This window comes from Echinops telfairi, unplaced genomic scaffold, assembly GCF_000313985.2.
Source record: "Echinops telfairi isolate 266 unplaced genomic scaffold, ASM31398v2 ScPeMD7_33;HRSCAF=127, whole genome shotgun sequence".
Classification (NCBI taxonomy): Eukaryota; Metazoa; Chordata; class Mammalia; order Afrosoricida; family Tenrecidae; genus Echinops; species Echinops telfairi.
Genome location: NW_022103930.1, coordinates 2,550,300 through 2,574,089, shown reverse-complemented (window position 1 = coordinate 2,574,089; position 23,790 = coordinate 2,550,300). Strand labels below are relative to the sequence as shown.

The 23,790-nt window shown below is 43.1% G+C and overlaps 1 protein-coding gene across 1 annotated transcript in view; it reads left to right on the top strand.

Moving 5' to 3' along the window:
- TRPC3 (transient receptor potential cation channel subfamily C member 3) overlaps nt 1–23,790 on the top strand; it is a 77,303-nt gene that overhangs the window by 7,244 nt on the left and 46,269 nt on the right. The window contains exons 2-3 of the mRNA XM_004716489.2: nt 2,073–2,261; nt 23,226–23,390. Coding sequence (XP_004716546.1) covers nt 2,073–2,261; nt 23,226–23,390 — 354 coding nt within the window. The remainder of the gene's footprint in view (nt 1–2,072; nt 2,262–23,225; nt 23,391–23,790) is intronic.

The following is a 23,790-nucleotide window of genomic DNA, read 5'->3' as shown; positions in this document are numbered from 1 at the left end:
AAGGGACCTGAGAACTAGAAAGGCGAGGCTCACTGAGCCATTTATCTCTCCACCCTTCAATTAACCCCTCATGTGTTTATTGGCCAGGCTGGCATAATTAACTAACTAACTCAGTGGATGTGAAAAAACAAGCAGAAACAAAGCACAGCCTTCTTGAAGATTAGAGAATTTACAGTTTATAATTATCTTTAAAAAATAAGTCACTAGTTGGGTAATAAGGAAAAACCAATTGCTAAGATTTCTTTTGTTTTGAACAAAGGAGAAATGGACCATTCTGTGTTATTCCAAATCTCCCAGCACAGTTTGATCTGAAGAGGACGAGGAAGAGCACTGGGGGTGTAGTGGTTATGTATTGGGCTGCACTCCAGATGGTCGGTGGTTTAAAACCACCAGCAGCTCCTCAAGAGAATGACAGGGCTTCCTACTCCTGTAAACAGTTACGGTCTCAGAAACCCACAGGGGGTCACTAGGAGTCAACGCAGTGAGTTTTTAATTTATGTTCATGTAGAAACAGACTTGGATTTAATACCTCTTCTGCATGTTATAATAAAATCCTTCATAATACTTTCAGGAATGGAAGGCATAAACACTCTACATACAAATCAGAGACTGGACAGTTTACTAATTTCATGAGGTGCACGGTACCAACCTGAATAGAAACCAAAGATTAAAGTTTTTATTCATTTTATCTATTCTCTTCTGAGAGGAAAAGGATTAGCTCTAAGTGTTCTTTGGCTGAAGGTCTGATCTATCTGAAAAGGAAACTACTCTAGTTTGTTTAACCTTTAAGCACTTGCTCCTCTCGTTTATTGTCTGATTTATATTGGTTGGTGCCATGGTTTTTCCCATCAAATTAATTATTTAAGGAAAAAGTAAAAATTATTTGCCTTTAATAAAAGTTATCATGTTTAGCCACTAGGAAAATGTGCTTTGGAAATACTGTTTAGTCCTTTACGTACATACAGTGCATATGTACTGTATTGGAACATAGTGAAACGAGGAATTCTGGCCTCCGGTGTTTCCAATTAGATCACTACCTAGTTAACTTTCTTAATGGGCTCGGATTTCAGTGAATGTGAGAGAAGTGGGGCAGGGGTTTCAGAAAGTGAGACACTTTGCAATGACACCTTGTCTGGAACCAATGGGCTAGAGTAGAGGTCCATTCAGAAGGTAGCAGAGTGTGCTGCCAGCTGACTTCTTTATACCAGTCCATAGCACTGTATAAATATGCAAATGACATTGAAGATTCACAGATTATTTTTAGCAAGGTGTTAGTTCCAGTGGCCTGGAAATTTTTCTCTCAGGTATTGATATTCTGCAACCCTTGAGAATTCAATTACATACCTTCAGACGTTTCTCTCCTTCCAATTCTTCCGGGCATGCTAACATGTCCTTCACACAAACAAGGGGAAAAAAACATTCTATGCTGGTCCCTGTCCATGCTTTACATTTATTATACACCAGCATGCTTGTACACAGTGGTGTGTGGAAGAGACACCTGGTGGGCTAGCTAGCACACATATTCCTGGGCCCCATTTTCAGAGGCTGAGCGGGGTGGGGGGGTGAGGGGGGATCTGAGAATATTCCTATCGAACATCTCCCAGGGTCTGTTGAGGCTACTTACGAAACCGGCAAAGCAAGAGATCGAACGAGATATATTATTTCCACATAGAGTATTTTATGTCAAATTACCATTTTTCACTCTAGAAACACTCTTCTTTGGGCTTTCAAAGGCAATGAAGCTCTTCCAGATCCTGTGGGCTTTCATTTAGCATTAGCATTTAGCCAACATCTCCTAAGACAAACCAGAGACTTCTGTGTACACCCTTGTCAGCGTGGCTGCATGCGGTAGGTGTTTCCTGGAGCAGAGTTAGTTACAGAAGAATTAGCAGCTGAAGGGGGCGAGCAGGGTAAACCCAGCCTGTATCAACCCTGCCACGTCTTGCATCCAGGTAGGGACCCAGCCTTCACACTCAGAGGAAGGAACACCTGCGGAATCACTCTAACTCCCAACGCCTTTTATTGAACTAAAGCACATTCTTTATCATATGTTCTAAACATCTTGTTCGTAGAATGACTATCGAAAGCTGTCCATGCAATGCAAAGACTTTGTGGTGGGCGTGCTGGACCTCTGCCGAGACTCTGAAGAGGTGGAGGCCATTCTGAATGGAGATCTGGAATCGGCAGAGCCTCTGGAGATGCACAGGCATAAATCTTCCTTGAGTCGTGTCAAACTTGCCATTAAGTATGAAGTCAAAAAGGTGAGTGGGCACTCTCTCACCCAGCACCATATTTCCAGGTCTCTCTTAAATCATAAAATGTCACTGATTCAAGATTTTTAAAAAAATGTTTCTCTTCATGAAAAGATTAAGTGAAGTGTCATGGTAAAGTTGGGCGTCAGATATCCTTTGTAGCTTTCACTAGTTGTGGAACATTGGCTAAGTCAGACATTTTCTTGAAATTTCAGTTCCAGGGTTGCTGCAAACCAAAAGGTTTTGAACCAAGTTCAAAACCAGCAGCTGCTCCTCAGGGGAAAGATGAGGCTGGCTGCTCCCATCAAGATGTAGTCTCAAAAACCATAGATAGGGCCACTGTGAGTTGGCGGTGGGTTTCATTTCATTTTGGTTTTAGAAGGAGTGCTGTGAGCAAAGCATTGGGCTGCAAGCTGCAAGATTGTTCAAACTAACCCACTACTCCAAGGAAGAAAGGTGAGGCTGCTGCTCCCTGAAAGGGTTTCAACCTCAGAAACCCCGTGGAGCAGTTTGAGTCTCTCTTGGAGCCCTGGTGGCACAGTGGTTTGGAGTTGGGCTGATCCACAAGGTCTGCAGCTTAAAACCACCAGCCTTTCTGTAGGAGAAAAATGTGGCTTTCTACTCCTGTGGGCAGTGAAGGCTGTCGGAAATGCACAGGGGCAGTTCTCCTGTTCCATGGGATCACTACGGGTCGGTGCCGACTCCATGGCAGTGAGTTTGGTTTGGGTTTTTGGATAAGGTTGCGATGAATTGGAGTTGGCTCGATGGCAGTGAGTACGACAGCAGGAAGGGGCACAGTATCACTTATGTATCTCAGGGTTTTGGTGGCTTTAACATGGATTAAAATATGCAATCACACTTTGTAAACTACTCGTTGCAGAGCAATTGATAATTATAAAACCTATTCTATATTTTATAAGACTCTGTTACATACATTTTCATGTTTATCCATGAGACAAGCCTATCGTATTACCCATTTTACCCACAGTGTAAGACAAATGATGAGATTTTCACAGTACAAGGAAACTGAGGTTCACCAACCTTCAATGGCATGCTTATGTTCACATAACTATGCAATTGCCTATGTAGCTGTTAGAAATAAAGAATAACTGTTAGTTCTTGCCTGGGTTACTATGAAGAAACACTTAGTTGTGTGAATGTGATGACTTGCATGGGCTTTTAAATAATCCATGAAAAGAGTCATTTTTAAGTCCTCATGGAAGGAGCACACCAGTCTGTGTGGTCCAAAGATGGCAATAACAAAATCCAAACGTGGCAAAGGGAAAAATAGCAGAGCTTTAGTTGTGAACAGCCAGCTTATAGAAGGCTATGGAGGACAGTGGAAGCCCCAAATCCATCTACTCAGTGTCTAATCAGATGAAGCCTCCGGCAGATCCCCTCAGGCCACAGGCGAGGGATGGAACTGCTTTCCTCTGGGACAGAGAGATGATTGTCAGCCTGATGACAGTGGATCGAACATGGATTGAACGTTTGGTCAGATGACCTCTCTCTTGACCCCTCAATTTGTTCTAGGCTCAAGTATTCCTTGCTTGTTCCATGACAAAATTTCTTCCCTACCTTTTTAAAATATTGATGGTGGTCTTTTCTCTCCCACTTTTTATTTGTATTTTTGTCATATTATTAGTATTATTTTATTCTTGCCATTTTACTTTGTTTTTGTTTTCTATTGGGTTTCCCAGTTTTTGAAGCACGAAAGGAGTAGATGCAAAGAGATAATTATTGATGCAATGGTTTATGGAGGATGGGCGCTGGGGAGGAGGGAGGGAGGGAGAGGGGATTTGGGGAGCAAACGATGAATGCAGGAGAGAGCACGAGAACTGATTATGTATATACAACTCATTTTAAAAGCAATTTGACCAGGGAAGTGTATGATATGTGAATACCACATCAAGAAAACCATTCAAAAATAAATAAAAGAAACCAAACTTGACTAATGGTTACCATGGATGAAGGGGAAAGGGTTGTTGCTTAGGGGCGCTGAATTTATGTCAACAGTGGTGGAATAATTTGGAAAGGATATCAAGAATGGTTGTACAGCACGCAGAGTATAATCAATGGCACGGAATCATACAAGCACAAGTTGTGGGATTGAAGAAGGTTTTGTTGTGTATACTTTTGCCAAAATTAGAAAAATAATACATGAATAGCAATGAGTACAAGGAAGCAAATGTTCTAGGAATTGAATGTGGCAACAATTACACAACTCTTCTTGATATTATTGAATTGTGTGACATGTGGATGAAGTGCCAATAAATCTGTTAAAAAGAAAACAGTCGTCTGTTGTCTGACTATTACAAATAACTCAGGTGTCAGGTGTGCTAATACATCGAATTGTGTGTGTTGTTGTTGTTGTAGTTGGGGTCATCCAGTCCATTCCAACCCACAGCGACTTTCTGCACAGCAGAACTGACACGCTGCCCCGCTGCGCCTTCCTCACTGTGGCTGCTATGCGGGAGCCCATTGCTGCGGCCACTGCGTCAGTCCACCTCCTGGAGGGACCTCCTCGCTTTTGTTGTTCCTCTGCTTTACCAAACATGATGCCTTTCTCTGGGTCTCTCCTGATAGCATGTCCAAAGTATGTAAGAAGAAGCAAGGAAGCCTTGCCATGCTGACCTATAAGGAGCACTCTGACCGCACTTCTTCCGAGCGTGACGGGTTTGTCTTTTTAGCAATCCGGGACACTTGCAAGGTTCTTCTCCAGCACCACCATTGAGTGCCATCGCTCCTTCTCCGGTCTTCTCTGCTCACCATCCAGCTTTCCACGTGCACGTGCACGTGAGGCCATTGGAAAACCACGGCTTGTGTGAGGCACACATTAGCCCTCAAAGTAACAGTGCTGCTTTTCAAAACTCTACAAAGGCCTTGTGCGCAGATTTACCTAATCCAGTGCGTCTTTTCATCTCTTGCCTGCTGCTCCATGCCACGATGGCATGAAGTGTGGATGCCAGGAAGACAACATCTTTGACAACTTCACCCCTGTCTCCATTTATCAAGTTATCACAGGTATCATAGGTCCAGTGGTGAGGAGTTGGGTCTTCGTGACACTGAGATGTAATCAATACTGAAGACTGCAATTTTTGATCATCATCAGGAAGTGCTCAAGTCTTCCTTGCTTTCAGTTATCCTCTGCATATCGAAGGTCGTTAATAGGGAGCCTCCGAACCCAACGCCGACACATATGCATATGACCAGTGGAACCCAGATCTCTCTCTCTCACACACACCAAGAGAGTATTCACAAGACTTTGGCCAGTCATTAATTATGGAGCTCCCATCAACTTAGTAAAACAGTGAAATATGAAGATTCTCATTATAGTCTGAAGCAAAATAACTTTTTGAGAAAGTTACCACTTATAAAATAATTTAATCAGCTAGAATGGCCCCTCCCAAAGCATTCTTATTATTATTGTTAGTTAGAGTTTTGGTTAAATTGAGGTAAACAAGGACTGTTGACAAAGATTACTATGACACTCTGCTTGGAAACGTTATGGACATTTATTCACAGGTCTTGCATTGCCCGTCTCTTTGCCACTGAGGGGAGAGAGTAGATTTCAGTTGTCTCTGGTCTTTACTGTTACTTCGAAAGTGGACGATTAGCACAGGCAGCCCATCTGCAGATGTGCTTCTGTTAAGCAAATCCTTCTGTAGAGTGATTGTCTTTCTGCATGTCAGTTTCAAATGTGTGGGTCAAAATGTATGAGGTGCCACTAATAATGAATTTGCTATCAGTCAATCGCCAAGAAACAGCCAAATAAAATTTATATATGGAACTGGAAAAAGATTTAAGATGTTTCAAGCATGTTGTTTTGTCTGGGATATAAAAAGAATACTAGTTAAAAGCCTGTAGTTCAGAATCCTCATTCAATAAATGTGTCAAAGAATTCCATTCTGGAATACTCCAAAAGTATTCAACAGCTACCCATCTCTACTGTAGCAAGGAGGAAAACTATCAGCCTTACCCACCCCAGATTTTTCCCTTTTCTTCTCTCCCAAATCGAAGCTCAATGAATCCCCCTCTTTGGTGATGCCAGGGGCTGAGTTTCACTCAGGATGGCACTTGTTCTACACTGATAGAAGAGATCATGGGATCTAAAAATAGTTTTATATTTGATGGACATTTTTTTCATGACATTGTATGATGCTCATGTTTATTTGAATCAATCCTTGATTCCAACAAAGAAACTAGTTTGATGTAATGGGGAGCAGTTTGGGTTCCTTCCACAAGAGACAGAGCATTTGTCTCTTGCCGCCTGCCTAAGAACTAGTCCAGCTCTGGGTCTGAATTCCATGGACCAATACCAGGCCTTTCAGAAACCCCTGTGTTGTTCATTGGCTTACATCCGCCCTCTAAGTGCCCTAAGTTTAGGTCTTCCCTGGTGCAGAAATGGGGTGGGGACCCCATCTGACCTCCCCTGGCTCCCAAGGCTGACTGCCATGAAACGGAGGTCAGACATACCTCCACTCTCCATCCTTCCTTACCAAGTTTGATACCAATTGTCCCTCCCACAGCACACTCTGCTTGTCAGCTGGGTTCTTTGATTCATTGCAGTGGCCACACAGAACTCAAAGCCACTGCTCGCTATGATGGGGGTGAGAGATCAAAAGATTAGGTAAATCTGCTACCCAAGACCTCTTTTTAGTACTGAAACCAAGGGTGTTACTTGGAGGACTGAGGTGCCCCTGTTGCCTCATCTGCATGTGAAAGTTGGACCGTGAATAAGGAAGACTAAAGAAGAATTGATGCCTTTGAATTGTGCTGGAGAAGACTATTGAGTGAAGTGTGGATTGCTAAAAGGACAAGCAGGTCTATTTTGGAAGAAATATGGCCAGAGTGCTCCTTAGAGGAAAGGATGGCAAGACTGTCTTACATACTTCGGGCATATTGCCTGAAGAAACCGGTCCCCGGAGAAGGACATCATGCTTAGTAAAGTGTGAGGGCAGCAAAAAACGAGGAAGGCCCGTGTATTAGTCTGGGTACTTTGGAGAAACAAATCCACAGCAACTCATGTATAAGAGAGAGTTTTATGTAAAGAAAATGTGCATCACGAAAACATCTCAACCCTATGCTGCCCAAGCCCACAAGTCCAACATTAACCCATTAACCCAACACCAGTCCACAAAGTCCTCCACCTCACAAAACAGAGGCAAGGATGCCAACTGCAGGAGGAAAGCTGAGTCAGTGAACGAACAAGCATCTCAGCACTAGCAGGGGTCTCCACACGGCTGCTCCAGCACCCAGGGCTGCATCGGGAAAGGTCCATGCGGCTTCTCCTTGGGGGTGTCTTGTAGGAAGTCAATCTTGCAAGCTGAAGCAGGGAGCTGCTAAGGCAGCTGCACCCTGGTGCGACCATCACAAAGTAAGAGACCCGAGAACTAGAAAGGCGAGGCTCACCACCCATTTATCCCTCCGCCTTTCAATTAGCTCCACATGTGATTATCGGCCAGGTTGGCACAATTAACTAACTCAGCCCGTAACAAGATGCATTGACACAGTGACTGCAACAGTGGGCTCAGCCGAGGGAGCAAAGGTAAGGATGCTGCAGGACCATGCAGGCTGGGATCTGTTGGGCACAGGGTCACTGAGGGTCGGAACTGACTTGATGATGCCTAACGACAACAACAACAACACATGGGGTTGACTAGGGAAGTTAAGAGGCTACATTTCAGGTGAGAAATGCTCTGGATAGAACTGTTCCAGTCAGGACCGTTTCTTCTCTGCCAGATGGAGAGGCAGGCCGCTCTCTGACCCTCAGCCTCTTGTCCTGGCATTTCAGAGCTTTTAGGACTGCTACTCAATGCCCAAGGGGCATGCCGCTCCATGAGAACCATCTCGAAGGCGCTCAGCTGCAGCCCCGTGGGTCACAAGCGCAGCTCTGATTGTCAAGGGCCCAGAAGCATCCCGCTCCCCAAGCCAGGCTCTTGCTCAAAAGGACTCAACTTTACGTGCTCTGTGGGCTGGGAAATCTACTGCGCTGGGTCATGTTTTGGCTCCTGGTTCAGCCGCTGCTGCTCTTCTGCTACTGCTCTCTTGTTACAGCTGTCTCCTGGATCCACGAGGTTCAATGTGAAGGCATTTCAGGGCCCAAAGGACACAATCCACTCCTGGGGCTTCCCTCTTGCTGGTAGTGAAATCCCTCCATCCTGTTTCTGAGTTGCCTCATTTTATACCCAGCAGGATAGCAATCATCACGAACCCTGTGAACCGTGACTCACGTATGAATCGTGTATTCTGTTTAATATCTTCCCCCACTTTCTTACCCAGCACCACCAGGAAAATGAAGGTCATTTGGTGAGAGTAATAAAAGCTGTGGCTCAAACAAACGCACTACCACAGCATCAATTTCAACTCATAGTGACCCTATAGGACAAAGCATAACTTCCCCTGTGTGTTCCTGAGACCGCAGCTCATTGTAGGAATAGAAAGCCTCCTGTTTCTCCCAAGGGGCAGTTTTGAACTACTGATATTGGGGTAAGCAACCCAACATATAACCCATGATCTCACACACACACAAACATATTAAATAATTCACTGCATCACATCTGGGATTCAAACAGCAAATTCAACATGGACCTTAGAGAGCTCATTGACAGTTTATGGAGAAAATAAGAATATATACAAGACCAGAGTAGGAGAAATATGAACATACATTTAATGCTTATGTGGGGTAGGACTTTACAATATAAAGACAGAAGAAATCACAAAGCAAAAATAATTTGACCATATACAATGTAACATTTTTGTACACAGAACGATCATAAACAAAAAGCACAGAGCAAACTGAAAAAAACCTTTTTCTCAATTAAAACTTACAAACAATTGATAATTTTACTATTCAAAGTACTCAAAAGTGTATAAGGAAAACAGTATTGTAGAAAAATAAGCAAAGGACTGGCATTGGTAGTTAAAAGAAGAGAAAATTCAAGTGGCTAAAAACCATATCAAAATTTTTGAGCACTTTACTAATCAAAAAAATATACACTGATATACCTGTACCATCTCCCTTCTCTCAAAGAATAAAAAGTAATAGTTGTCAGTGCTATTGATGAAATGAGAGCTCATGTGCTTCTGGAGGAGATAATAACAAATAATCATGCATTATTTATGTCAGAATGAATTTTAAAAAGTATTTATTCTACAATCGCTGGAACCCGGGTGGTATAGTGGTTTTGCGTTGGGCTGTGATCCACATGGTCAGCAGTTGGAAACCACGAGCAGCTCCACAGGAGAAGGACTCAGCTTTCTACTCCTGGAAACAGTTACATCCTCAGAAACGCACAGGGGCGTCATTACGAGTCAGCATTGCCTCGATGGCAGTGAGTGTAGTTTTGACTAAGGTCATTAATAGAACTGGAAACACTCGAAATACTATTACTGTTTGTAGAATTACCCACGACTCTGCACAAAGAATATAGAATCGAGTAGAAGATAAACTTGGAATTATCTGGAAATGGGTGTGAGAAGATTAACTTTTAGGCAAAGACATGTTCTTTTTTCAGTCAGAATAATGTGTTTTTTGTTAGAAGGAAAAAACATTTCATTGTGATTGTACTTCTGTCCTGCTCTGTGATTTGATGCTAAATAGCGATCCCCTCCATCCATAGAAATAACAGTCCTTTTTAAAAAAAATTTTTATTTTTGAAGGCTTCACTCTGCATGGTCTTTTAATGATGGCTTTCATTCTATTTTTTTTTTAATCGTTTTACTAGGGGCTCATACAACTCTTATCACAATCCACACATACATCAATTGTGTAAAGCACATTTGTACATTTATTACCCTTATCATTCTCAAAACATTTGCTCTCATTTTTCCCCTCCCTCCCTGCCCCCCCTTGATGAACCCTTGATAATTTATAAATTATTATTTTGTCATATCTTGCCCTGTCCGGCGTCTCCCAGTCCTTCCTACCGGCTACTGCCCTTGACAAGGTTAAAAGGAACTGAAAGACCATGGAATCTGGAAAGTGGGATCTGGAGAAGGGGAAGAGATTTCCTGCGTTCTTTCCTCTGAAACCAAAGGACCAAACTCCTTGCCACCGAGTCAGTTCCTACTCATAGCCACCCTGCAGGACCGAGCAGAACTGCTCCATAGGATAGCCCAGGGTTTCCTTGTTTACAAGTGGTGGCCACATCTTTCCTCTGCGGATCCGACCTTTTGATGAGCTGCTTTAACCATTGTGCCACCGGGGCGCTTTAGTCCGACCTCCCTGCTCTCAGATTTCCTCCAATGGTGAACGTAGGTTTCATTGCAGAAAACTCATCTGGGGGGAAAAAAAGGACACACAGCAATATAAGCACAAACAATTAGCCACTGCACATACATAAAGTGTGTAGAGGAAGCCCACATCGGAGAAATAAAAGACAAGTCCTACAGACACCGCGGAGGCTCCGGAGTGCAGTGCCTGTTCTGGCAGGCTCCCGCCTGGGAGTAGCTCAGACAGGGAAGCAGAAGCGAGGGGACTCACCAGCAAGTTGGCAAATCCCGGAAACCTCTACAATGTGTATGGAGGGCTTTCACAATGGAAAGAATGTTAACAAGACATCCGATTGTGTCAGTATTTATTCATAAGAATATTCTCAGTGGGGAGGAAGGGGAAAAAATGAGGAGCTGATGCCAGGGGCTTAAGTGGAGAGCAAATGTTTTGAAAATGATGAGGGCAATGAATGTACAAATGTGCTTTACACAATTGATGTATGTATGGATTGTGATAAGAGTTGTATGAACCCCTAATAAAATGATTTTTTTAAAAGAATATTCTCCTCTAAACTGTATGAATTGTGGGCCGGACCATGTCCTTAAAATAAAAAAACATTTTCCTATCATATCTGTACACGATAATATTTCCCCAGAGATAGTTCTGAGGGAGGCTACTCATGAATATTTATGGTTGCATTTTATCTTTACCAATTATGTGTTGAAATCTTAGCCACTATCCCTGTGGATACCTGATGGACTGTTAACCCCAATGTCAGCAGTTCCAAACCACAGCCATTCCCACGGGAGAAAGACAGGGCTTTCTACTCCCATGAAGAGTTAGTCTCGGAAACCCCCAGAGGCAGTTCTACCCTGTCCCTTAAGTCACTACCAGCAAGAATCTTCTCAGTGGCAGTGAGTACAGATAGACAATAGTGGATCTGACCTGTGGATATGATCCACTGGGGAATAGGATTTTGCTTGTTATGTTAATAAAGGCATATCACAGTGGGGTGTGTTTTAAATCTAGACATTTCTTTGAAATGTAAAAAAGCAGATAATCCCTGAGAAGAAAGCACAGCAGGGAAGATACTTGCCAAGTGGAGCTCACCAAAGAATCAAGGAATCCATGTGTGTGCGTATGATGGGGGGGGGGGGGGGAGATGTGCCCGCAGAGGACAGAGAGAGGGCCTTCCCCTCCAACCAGCACTCTGAATCGTCTCTCCTCTCCTCCAGAACTGTGAGAAAAGAAGTCTGCTCTTCAGGACTGCCCACTTGTGACAGTTCTGTTGTAGCAACACCACTAGACAACTGAGACAACAGCATAGCGGGAATCTTTGCTTAAGTGTGTTCAATTGTTTCCTGTCATCTGTCATCATTAGTGTACAATCTATTAGCCATTTGGCAAGGAAAAAACTATTCTCAATGCTAGCGTAATTTTTTCACCGTGAAATACTGATATTTTTCTTATGTGTCAAGCATTCTTCCTTGAAGCCCAGAAACCTCAAATAAGGGCATTCTTTTTATAATGGCTCCAATTTGCTGGTCCGCTGCAGTCAGGAAACAGCAACCAAACTTGATCCGGCTGCCTTTGACTGGTGTGGCAGCACAGGCAGGGTTTAGGGGGTCGAGCAGTTTCAAGAGAGAAAGGTCACCGCTCTATTTTGAAGTCATTGAAAAGAGCAAATCCCATCTCTTGGAGGGATGAGCTTTCTTTTTTTGCCTTCCCTTGCTACTCTTGATTTGATTTTCTGCCTTTATTTCTTTTTTGAATGCCCTTTGTGCACTTGCAGTAGGATTTCAAATCCCCGGAGGAAAAAATATATTTATGTTTTTCTTCTCTGCATTTAATAGCGTCAACAAGTGTCCTGTGGTGGAGTCTTCTTAGCTCTAATAAGACAAGAATGGAAGTAATGCTGGGGGTTGCCTTTGCATGGATTCTGATTCACGGCGACCCCGTGTGTCAGTAGACCGGCTCCATCAACTCTTCAACTAGAACAAGGAAACATTGTGAGGCTGAACATCAGGAAAGATGTGCATCATGGTTGTACTACTTCAGCACACTTATTCAACCAGCATGTTAAGCAAATGACCCACGAAAATGTATCCAATAGAGAGGAACGAGGCATCAGGCGTGGAGGAAGGCTCATTAACAACCTACAATATGCAGATGATACAGCCTCGCTTTCTGAAAGCAAGGAACACTTGGAGCACTTGCTGATGAAGATAAGAGCCTTTGGATTGTGACTGAATTTAAAGGAAACAAAAATCCTCGCAGCTGGACATCGTGATAATTGGAGAGGTTGAAGTTGTCAAAAATTTAATTTTACTTGAATCTACGGTCAACACTCATGGAAGCAGCGTTCGAGAGATCAAACAGTACATTGCCTTGGACAAATCTGTTGCACAAGACCTTCTTTCAAGTGTTAAAAAGCCAGATGTCACTCGAGGATTAAAATGCTCCTGATCCAAGCCCCTTGGTGAGATGGATTTGCACAGCGGGTGCAAACATAGGAGGCTGGCTCGGGGCAGGGCAGGGTTTCCTTCTGCTGTGCAGACGGTTGCTGTGAGCCCGGACTGACTTGACAGCACCCAGCAACAACAAGGCAGCCCCCCTAAGTATTTAGAACTTTGGAAAACATATCTAGGGTTGCTGGCAGTGGGCATCGATTGGATGGCAGTGAGTTAGATTGTTTGGGGGCACTCGATGCGAAGGAGGATTGCTGTGGGTTGGCTAATGGGTTGCTGTGGGTTGATTATTGGGCTGCTAACCATAAGTTCAAGGCTCCAAGTGACCAGCCGTCTGTTCTTGGAAGGATTTATAATCTCAGAAACTCAATAGACGCTGTCTGGGTTACTATAAACTGAAGTAACTTGATGGCAGTGGGTTGATTCGGCTGTTGGTCATTTTCCTGAATGACCAAGTAGGTATTTTCCCAAGCTCAGGACTTATAGGGGTCCTTCACAAATCAGGTGTCATTGCCGACATATTTTATTTTTTTTAAAGTTTTCTATAACAAAATATTTTAGATAAAATATGAATATTTCATTGGCATAGCAACATATTTTATTCAAAACAAGAGGTGTAACAGCACGAAAATCAAGTTATCACTGTCTTTGGAAAAGCAGAATAAACAATAACAATGAACCTGTTATGAAGTACCCGTGAAATGTTCTTGAGAACTCTGAGAGGCCAAGAAAACAGCTATTAGCTCCCATTGGGCAAAGGAGTCATCGCTGATTTCTAGTTAAGGATCTAATGATATGTAACAACTCAGGCACTTCCTTAAGGTATTTGGCTATTTACTGACCATGCCAAATTAGAAAACCAAACCTGTTGGTGTTGCATTGATTCTGTTAACAACCGTGTGTGTTGCAATGTAGAATGAATCCGGAGCGTTTTCTTGGCTCTCATTTTTATAGAAGCAGATCACCAGGCCTTTGCTCCTCAGCACTGCTGAAATTACTAACTTTTTAATGAACAGTCAAGTGCAAACCATTTGTGCCACCCGGGAATATTTTTCAAAAACAGTTTTTTTGGCATATAATCCATATACAATTCAACAGTTTAAATCATATTAAAAAGAGTTGCACAATCATCACCACAATGATTTTTAGAACATTTTCTTCTTTCTTGTACTTAGTGTTAATAGCTCCCCATTTCCTCCTGTAGCACATAGCACCGATGCAAGGAAATAAGCTCAATTTCTAAATATTGATGTTTATTTCCCAGGTTCTCTTTCATTGACAAATAAAAACATCCCCCAGTGGAGACCTAAATCCCACAAAATCCCAGATCTTGCTTTAAATGTGTACCTGCTCTCGGGAGTCCCCCGATGGCTCTTCTGGCACTACTGCTGTGTGACGAGGCTGGAGAGCGTGACCCGTTAACCGAGAGGTGATGAGAATGCCATTATAAATGTTAGACTTGAACTACTGCATTCTTTATCATACTAGCAAAACTCAATAGCACATAACAACTAGTGGGCTTGGAGGATTTACGGTATTAGAAAGAAGACACTCTCATGTCTTGTTTGATGAGTTCAATGAAGAAACTACACGTTCTCCTCTGATCAGTGCTAATGGAAGCAGCTGTCAGGAGTCAAAAAGATGCATGGCATTAGGTTAGTGTGCGGCACCAGCCCTCGTTAGAGAATTGAAAGGCAAAGCCATCACTTTGAGGATAAAGGTGTGCCGGACTCAGGCATGCGAAAAGGTGAGAAAAGAAGACTGAAGAAGAATCGATGTATTTGAATGGTGGTGCTGAAGAGGAATATTGGAAGTCCCATGGACTGCCAAAAGGACAAACAAATCTGTCTTGGAAGAAGTATGGCCAGCGTGCTCCTGAGAGGCAAGGAAGGCAAAACGTTATCTTACATCCTGTGGACATGTTGTCAGGAGAGACCAGTCCCTGGAGAAGGACCATTATGCTTCGTAAAGTAAAGGGGCAGCAACAAAGGGGAAAACTCTAGACCAAATGGATGGACACAGTGCAGCAACAATGGGCTCAAGTACAGGGACAAATGTGAGGATGGCGCGGGACCGGGCGGCGTTTACTTCTATTGTGCATAAGGTCACTATGGCTGGAACCAGCTCAACGGCTGGTTCAATGACTCTAACAAAACAAAAGTAGCAGGTGGCTTGAGCCCTGGTGGCACTGTGAGATAAGTGCTGGACTGCTGACGGCAAGGTCTGCTATTCAAACCCACCAACCCCTTTGAAAAAGAAAAATGAGGCCGTTTGCTCCCATAAAGAATTATAGTTTGAGTGTATGTGGGGGAGACATTCTAAAATTGATTGTCATAATGATTGTACAACTCTTGTCATGATTGAACTATGGAACTGGGTGATATGTGGATTTAATAAAACTATGAAACCACGCGGTGTCGAAGGGATCAGGTATAAGGCATCATCAGAACAAAAAATCTTACCATAGTGAATGATGGGGGAAGTGACTAACAAAAACAATGACTCTACAATTCCCTTAATTCAGCAGGAAAACCCCAGGTCCTGAAGCATTCTAGTCTTTCTTGCTAAGTAGATGTTAGATCTTTATCCCCAAATTCAAGATTTGGTCATTTCTGATTTTTGTAACAGTATTTCACAGAACAATACAGCCATTGCTTAAACTCGTGATCGATGTCTGGGCGAGATCAATATATAAGGCTTCTTGGAGTCTGACAAGGTTCTAAAATTCTCTTTGAGGACATCTTCATGCATTCATTTCTATTCTAAGTGTATTTGGATCATGTCCATTTGTCCCCCACCTCCACCATATTAACAACCCTACCAAACTCACATTCACCAAACTGATTCTGAATCATAGTCAAGATGATAAATCTTTTTTTTTAAATATGTGTTTCCTGGATGGGAGCTTTTTTGTTGGTTTGTTTTAAACAGGTTTTTTTTTTTTAATCATTTCATTAGGGGCTCATACAACTCTTATCACAACCATACGTAAATCAATTGTGTAAAGCGCATTTGTACATTCATTGCCCTCATCATTCTCAAAACATTTCCTCTCCACTTAAGCCCCCGGCATTAGGTCCTCATTTTCCCCCTCCCTCCCCGCTCCCCTTTCCCTCATGAGCCCTTGATAATTTATAAATTGTTATTTTGTCATATCTTGCCCTGTCCGACGTCTCCCTTCACCCACTTTTCGGTTGTCCGTCCCCCAGGGAGGAGGTCACATATAGTTCCTTGTAATCGGTTCCCTCTTTCCTACCCACTCTCCCTCTATCCTCCCAATATCGCTACTCACACCACTGGTCCTGTAGGGCTCATCCGCCCTGGATTCCCTGTTTCCAGTTCCTATCTGTACCAGTGTACATCCTCTGGTCTAGCCTGACTTGCAAGGTAGAATTCGTGTCATGATAGTAGGAGCAGGGAGGAAACATTTAGGAACTAGAGGAAAGTTGTATTTTTCATCGTTGCTACATCACACCCTGACTGGCTCATCTCCTCCCCGAGACCCCTCTGCAAGGGGATCTCCAGTGGCCTACTCATGGGCTTTGGGTCTCCGCTTCGCACTCCCCCCATCATTCACTATGGTAGGATTTTTTGTTCTGATGATGCCTTATACCTGATCCCTTCGACACCTCATGGTTTCATAGTTTTATTAAATCCACATATCACCCAGTTCCATAGTTCAATCATGACAAGAGTTGTACAATCATTATGACAATCAATTTTAGAATGTCTCCTTAGCACTCAGGAACAACAACTCCACACTCTAGAACCAAGTGGGCAGAGATCTGACTCTTTGAACCCTAGGAAGCTGTGGTTCTACCCTCTGAGGGGCAGGACACCTTGGTCCTACCCTTGCCAACTTAGAAGACCTTGCTTCCGTGTACCTCCCAACAGTTCTGCTGCTATCTGACCAGTTCCAGGCATGGTCTTTGTCTTTTATTTGAAGACAAGAAATGCGTTCCAGAGACAGACAATGTGCTTTAGTTTTGTTTGTTTTTCCCCTGTTACTTTTAGTCTAAGCTAAAGATCCCTGGTGGCACTTAGGGTTTGGTGTTGGGTTGGTGACAATAGTTTCTTTCTTTTGTTTTTTAATCATTTTATTGGAGGCTCATACAACTTTTATCACAATCCATACATCCATCCATTGTGTCGAGCACATTTGTACATTTGTTGCCATCATCATTCTCAAAACATTTGCTTTCTACTTGAACCCTGGGTATCAGCTCCTCTTTTTCTCCTCCCTCCCCACTCCCCCTTCCTCATGAACCCTTGATAATTTATACATTATTGTTATTTTGTCATATATTACACTGTCTGACTTCTCCCTTCACCTACTTTTCTGTTATCCATCCCCCAGGGAGGAGGTTATATGTAGATCCCTGTAATCTGTTCCCCCTTACTACCCCACCCTCCCTCCACCCTCCCAGTATCACCACTCTCACCACTCCTCCTGAAGGGATCATCCGCCCTGGATTCCCTGTGTTTCCAATTCCTATTTGTACCAGTGTACATCCTCTGGTCTAACCAGATTTGTAAGGTAGGATCAAGATCATGATAATTTGGGGGAGGAAACATTTAAAAACTAGAGGAAAGTTGTATGTTTCATCATTGCTCCACTGCACCCTGACTGACTCATCTCCTCCCCGCGACCCTTCTGTAAGGGGATGTCCAGTTGCCTACAGATGGGTCCCAAGACCCGTTTTACTCCAAGGGAGAAAAATGAGGCTGTTTGCTCTCATAGACATTTATAGTCTCCAAAACCCTCCCTACGGCCACATTGAGTCAGACTGGATGGCAATGGATTTGCATTTTTTTGGTTTTTCAGTCTAAGTCAGTGCATTTTTCTGTATTGGTAGATTGCTCTATTCACTAGCCATGGGCTTAATCATCCTTGGTGAATATTCTAGAAAATGAGTCTTTAGTGTGTACAATATAATTTTCCAAATCTGTAAGTTCTGTTCTCATTTTTAAGTTCAAAATGTAAGGATTTTGCTATAAGTGGTGAGGATAAATCATGTTTTACACTTAAGAACTTGCTTAGAAATCTCATCAGCTAGATATCCAAGTTCATCGCTTACAAATCCTACTTTTCTTCCGCTGAACATCTGAACAGAATTCAGGCAGGTTCTTGGCCACAGCATCAGCCTTCCTACTCTGTCCTGTCACATGTTCATCATTTTCTTTTAAAGCCTCATCGGAAGCACATTTATTGTCCACATTTAAAAAAATTTTTAATCATCTTATTGGGGGTTCATACAGCTCTTATCACAATCCATACATACATCCATTGTGCCAGGCACATGTGTACATTTGTTGCCATCATCCTTTTCAAAACATTTTCTTTCTACTTGGGCCTTTAGTATCATCTCCTCATTTTTTCCCCTCCATCTCCTACCCTTCCTCCCTCATGAACTCTTGATAATTTATAAGTTGCTATAATTTTGTCATGTCTTACACTGACCGATGTCTTCTTCACCCACTTTTCTGTTGTCTGTCCTCCAGGGAGGGGATTATATGTAGATCATTGTGATTGGTTCCCCCTTTCTCCCCCTATCTTACCCTTATCCTCCTGGTATCACTACTCTCATTATTGGTCCTGAGGGGCTTATCTGTCCTGGATACCCTGTGTTTCCAGCTCTTATCTGTACCCGTGTACGTACTCTGGTCTAGCCAGATTTGTAAGATAGAATTGGGGTCATGATGGGGGCTCGGGGAGGAAGCATTAAAGAAGTAGAGGAAAGTTGTATGTTTCCTCGGTGCTATAGTGCACCCTGACTGACTCATCAATTCCTTGTCACCCTTCTGTAAGGAGATTTCCAATTGTCTACAGATGAGCTTTGGGTCTCCAGTGTGCACATCATTCACATTGATATGATTGTTTCTTTTGGGTCTTCTGATGCCTGATACCTGATCCTGTCAACATCTCATGATCATACAAGTTGGTGTGCTTCTTCTGTGTGGGTTTTGTTGCATCTCAGCTAGATGGTTACTTGATTATCTTCAAGCCTTTAAGACCCCAGATGCCATATCTTTTCATAGCCTGGCACCATCAACTTTCTTCACCACATTTGCTTATGCACCTGCTTTGTCTTCAGTGATCACGTCAGGAAGGTGAGCATCATGGAATGCCAGTTTAATAGAACAAAGTGTTCTTGCATTGAGGGAGTACTTGAGTGGAGGCCCACTGTCCATCTGCTACCTTAATACTAAACCTATAAATATATACACATAGATCTATTTCCCCATCATCATATATAAATATGTTTATATATGTACATGCCTGTATTTAGACCTCTATAACTGCCCTTTGCCTCCTAGTTCTTTCTTCTATTTCCTGTCACTTTCCTCTTGTCCCACTATCATGCTCAGCCTTCCTTTGGATTTCAGTAATTCCTCTTGGTTACATTGTCCTTACCCAAGCCCTACCAGGCCTCCCACAGCCTCCTCACCATCACTTGTTGTTCCCTTGTCCTTGGGTTTGTTAACTCCCACTTCCTTTCCCCTGCCTCCCCTTCTCCCATGTCCCCCTGGATCCATTGATCCCATTGTTTCCTCCTCCAGATTGTTTATCCTGCCTATCTTTGCTAGATAGACCTGCAGAGATAATAGGGTGCACAAAAAAACAAGACAGAGCGAAACAAACCAACAAAAGAAAACTAAACAACAACAACAAAACCAATGACAACCCCCTCTCCCCCCAAAAAAGAAAAGCCTGTAAATAGTTCAAGGTCTGTTTGTTGACCTTTAGGAGTGTTTTCCGGTCAAGTCTGTTGGGGTGCCACACCTTAGCCCCAAAGTCTATTTTTGGTATTCCCTGGGTACTTAGTTGCTCTGCTCCCCTTGCTGTTCTGTGGCATACCCTTAGTGTTTCACCTCATTATGGTGGGGTCAGATCTGGCACAATTCCCACACTGTGTCTCCTGTATTGTTCCCCGTAGTACTATAGGTCAGTGAGGGACGTTCTGTCTCGTGGTGGGACTGGCACTATGGTCCTCTCTGTGCTTTGCCTGCTCTGAGCAGGAATATCATCCTCAGGACTTGGTGGGCCAGAAAGTGTTCCACTCTTTCTTCCTCTCTCTTCATTTGTTCCTGTGTGCTCTGATCAGACATGTCCCTCTCCCTGAGCTGTAGCTTCAGTGCTGTCCTCTGAAGTGAATTATTCTGCTGGGAGGGGGGCTGTCCACGTAGTTGGGACTGGGGCCAGCCCCTCAGACCTCTCTACTGGTTCCCTGCTTCATGCCAGTATGTTGCATTCACATCTTGGAGCACCAGGTTGAAGTTTGGTTCCTCTCAAACATAGTATATTTTTCATAGTTTAGAAAGCCAGAAATCCAAGTTCAGGGCAATGGCTTTGGAGGAAGGCTTTACTCTCTGCCAGCTCTCAAGGAAACTCCTTTTCTCTTCAGCTTTGCTGCCTAGTTCCACGGAGATGTGTCTTGGCATCTGTTTTACCCTATCTCTCCTCCACTCACTTGTTTAATCTCTTTTATATCTTAAAAGACATTGACTTCAGATGCACCTTATACTAATCTTGTCTTATTACCACCACAGACAACCACAACAAGTATTCAACTGGAATTATCACCACAGATATAGAGAATAGGATTTGGTAAAGGTTCAATTCAATCCATAACCCTGCCTGTCTCATTCATGCCTGTACTCATCAAACCTCTTACGCCACTTCTATGAGACAGGCACTGTAGCAGACACTTGTTGTTAGGTGCCATTGATTGGTTCTTACTCATAGCTACCCTGTGTACAACAAAACAAAATACTACTGTTCCTGCATCATCCTCACAATTATTCTTATGTGTTAATCCATTGCTGCAGACACTGTATCAGTCCGTCTTGTTGAGGACCTCACTCTTTTTTCCTGCTCCTCTACTTTGCCAAGCGTGGTGTCCTTCTCCAGGAACATGTCTATCCTGACATGTCCAAAGTCAGTGTGGTAATTACATAATCTGTTGTCAAATTGAGATTTAAGAGTGAAGGGGTGGAGTTTAGCCTGTCAATCAGTCACAGTTTGATGACCTCATTTGGAGGTGCTAAGGAGATAAATAGCTCCCTGGGAGTGGGACACACATATACTCCCTGTGAGACCTTCCTGTTGAGAAGACACATGGAGCTACACTAGAGCTCCGGAGCTGAAGGAGCCACGTGGAGACCCCTGCCAGAGCTAAGATGCTTCCACTGCCACTGGATCCACAAGACTTTCCACCCAACTGGCCTGTGATCTTCCTGCATTTGGCATCATTCCACTTGTTGAATGAGTCTGAAGAGGAATTTATAGATTGGTATCAGTCATATGGGCTATTGTCAGAATTATGGACTTGATCTGGACTGGGCTGGGATATTTTCTCAATATTCAATTGCTCTTGTATATAAAGCTCTTTCTTATATACATATGAGTCTCCCTAGATTTGTTTCTCTAGTCCACCCGGGATAACACATTGTGCGAGATGAAGTCTCACCATCCTTGTCTCTAAGGAGCATTCATTCTGTATCAACCAAGACAGAACTGTTTGCATTTTCGGCAGCCCCATGGTACTTTCAGTGTTCTTCCTCAGCACCACAATTCAAATGTATTGATTCGTCCATCTTCTAAGTCAATATGCAAATTTCTTCTAATACCTGTTTGAAAAAGATGAAAAAGAAGCCATCCCAACTTTAGGTAGTGTTACGAGCATCCATATTGCATTAAGTGGTAAGGGATTAAGTGCTAAATTCTAGGACAGTGCTTCTCAACCTTCCTAATACCACGACCCTATAATGTGTAAGTAGCTATTAACTACTCAGTTAATGTGTGAGCATACAGTTCCTCATGTTGTGGTGACCCCAACCATAAAATTATGTTCTTTGCTACTTCATAACTGTAATTTTGCTACTATTATGAATCATAGTGTAAATATTTGCTATGCAGGATATATTTTCATTGTTACAAGTTGAACATAATTAAAGCATAGTGATTAATCACAAAGACAATATGTAATTAGATATTGTAAAATATTTATTTCTAATGACAAATAAATGAAATTTTGTCTTGAAGCATGGTGTAGGCATGGGTAGCAGACTTCACAGCCGGGCACACATAATATGGGTGTATCTGCATGTAGGCGGACCAGCCTGGAGACTGATAGAGGAGCGGTGTCTCAGTCCCAAAACACACCAGAAATATGTGTTTTCCGATGGTCTTAGATGACCTCTGTGAAAGGGTCATTCAACCCCCAAAAGGGGTCGCGACCCACAGGTTTGAGAACCACTGTTCTAGGCACACTGTAACTACTCAGTTAATGTGTGAGCTATTAGAATAGCAACTTATACATAAGATACAGAAAAAGAATTGGAACAGAATGTTGGTTCCGGTATCTGTTTTCATGATTTGTGTTTGTGAGACGTTGTACAGCTGTAAATACAAAGTACTTCTGATGGCTCCAGCAGGCTGGGCTTAGACCAGAGAATAGTGCGATAGTGCGAATCTTTTGCAGGGAAAAGTGGGTACCATTGGCATAGGGGCCTTTACATGGGTCTGCTAGAGATGAATTCTGCTACAGAAATAAGGCTTAGGCCTTAAAGAAACTGCAGTCATTCCAGATAGATATGCAGGTAGATAATTCAGCAAAATCAAGGGGCAGACCTACAGTAAGTATTATCTGCTAATTCTTTCTCCAACTGGAATTGGAATTGTGACAGAATCGCTGGAGATAGCTGTGAAGCACTGGGACTGATCTCTGGAATTGGAAGGAAGCAGCATTTGATGCCTATTCCTAGAAACAGTTCAAGTATGGATCAGGCAAAATACCAGCAGATCACTGATTATTTGGACATTCCTTGTGATAGTCCATACCTATAGCACACCACACATATATTTTCATACACGTAGCACCTTGGGGGGATTCATGAAAGTGACCCATTTCTTGGTTAGTTATGGTCTACAACGCACCAAATAACTTTTCTTTTTCAGTGAACTGAGCGCACGTCGACTGGCAAGACAGCAAGATGCGACACATGTTCACAAAGGCAACCAGATGCCAGTCAGATCTCAGCGAGGCATCTGTGAAGTATGTCGTTTCTCTCAGAAAGAACTGTGATGAGGAGCAGCACATACTCTACCCTTTCATTGGTGCTCTGGTTTTTCTCTTAGGTCTGAAGCAGTGTTGAGAAATGGCAGGAAAACAAAGGAGGGTTCCAACCTGCGATGCTCTGGAAACGTGCATTCATCGCGCTAGAATGCAAATGCGCTCAGTGTTGATAGCGTGATAACCTACCCCTCTCTCTCTCTCTTCCCCACAGTTTGTGGCTCACCCCAACTGCCAGCAGCAGCTGTTGACCATCTGGTATGAGAACCTGTCTGGCCTGCGGGAACAGACCGTAGCCATCAAGTGCCTGGTGGTGCTGGTTGTGGCCTTGGGTCTTCCTTTTCTGGCCATCGGCTACTGGATCGCACCTTGCAGCAGGGTATATGGCCTTTCTACACCATTTCCGCTGTGGCTGGTTTACCATGCTCCTTCGAGATGAAAAAAAAAAGGGAAAGCTTCCCACTTATCAGCCTTATCCTGAATGTGAATTGATTCGAGAACATGGATTGTGCCTTTTAATTATTGGATCAATTCCAATGAGGGATGAAGAAGGATTTGGTGTGAGCAGAGTAGATCCCATTTTCAGGCATATAATACTGGAGATTACAAGAAAAAGTCCCTGTGAAGCAGTATGTATACTAATGCTACTGACAGCTTATTGAAGACAGCAATGGCTAGCCTGTGGAGGGAAAAAGGAAATAACCCTACTGAAACAGTACCTAGAAACCGGAAATGGAAGGCATTTGAACCCATCAGAAGAAAGTTAAGGCTGGCTCTAT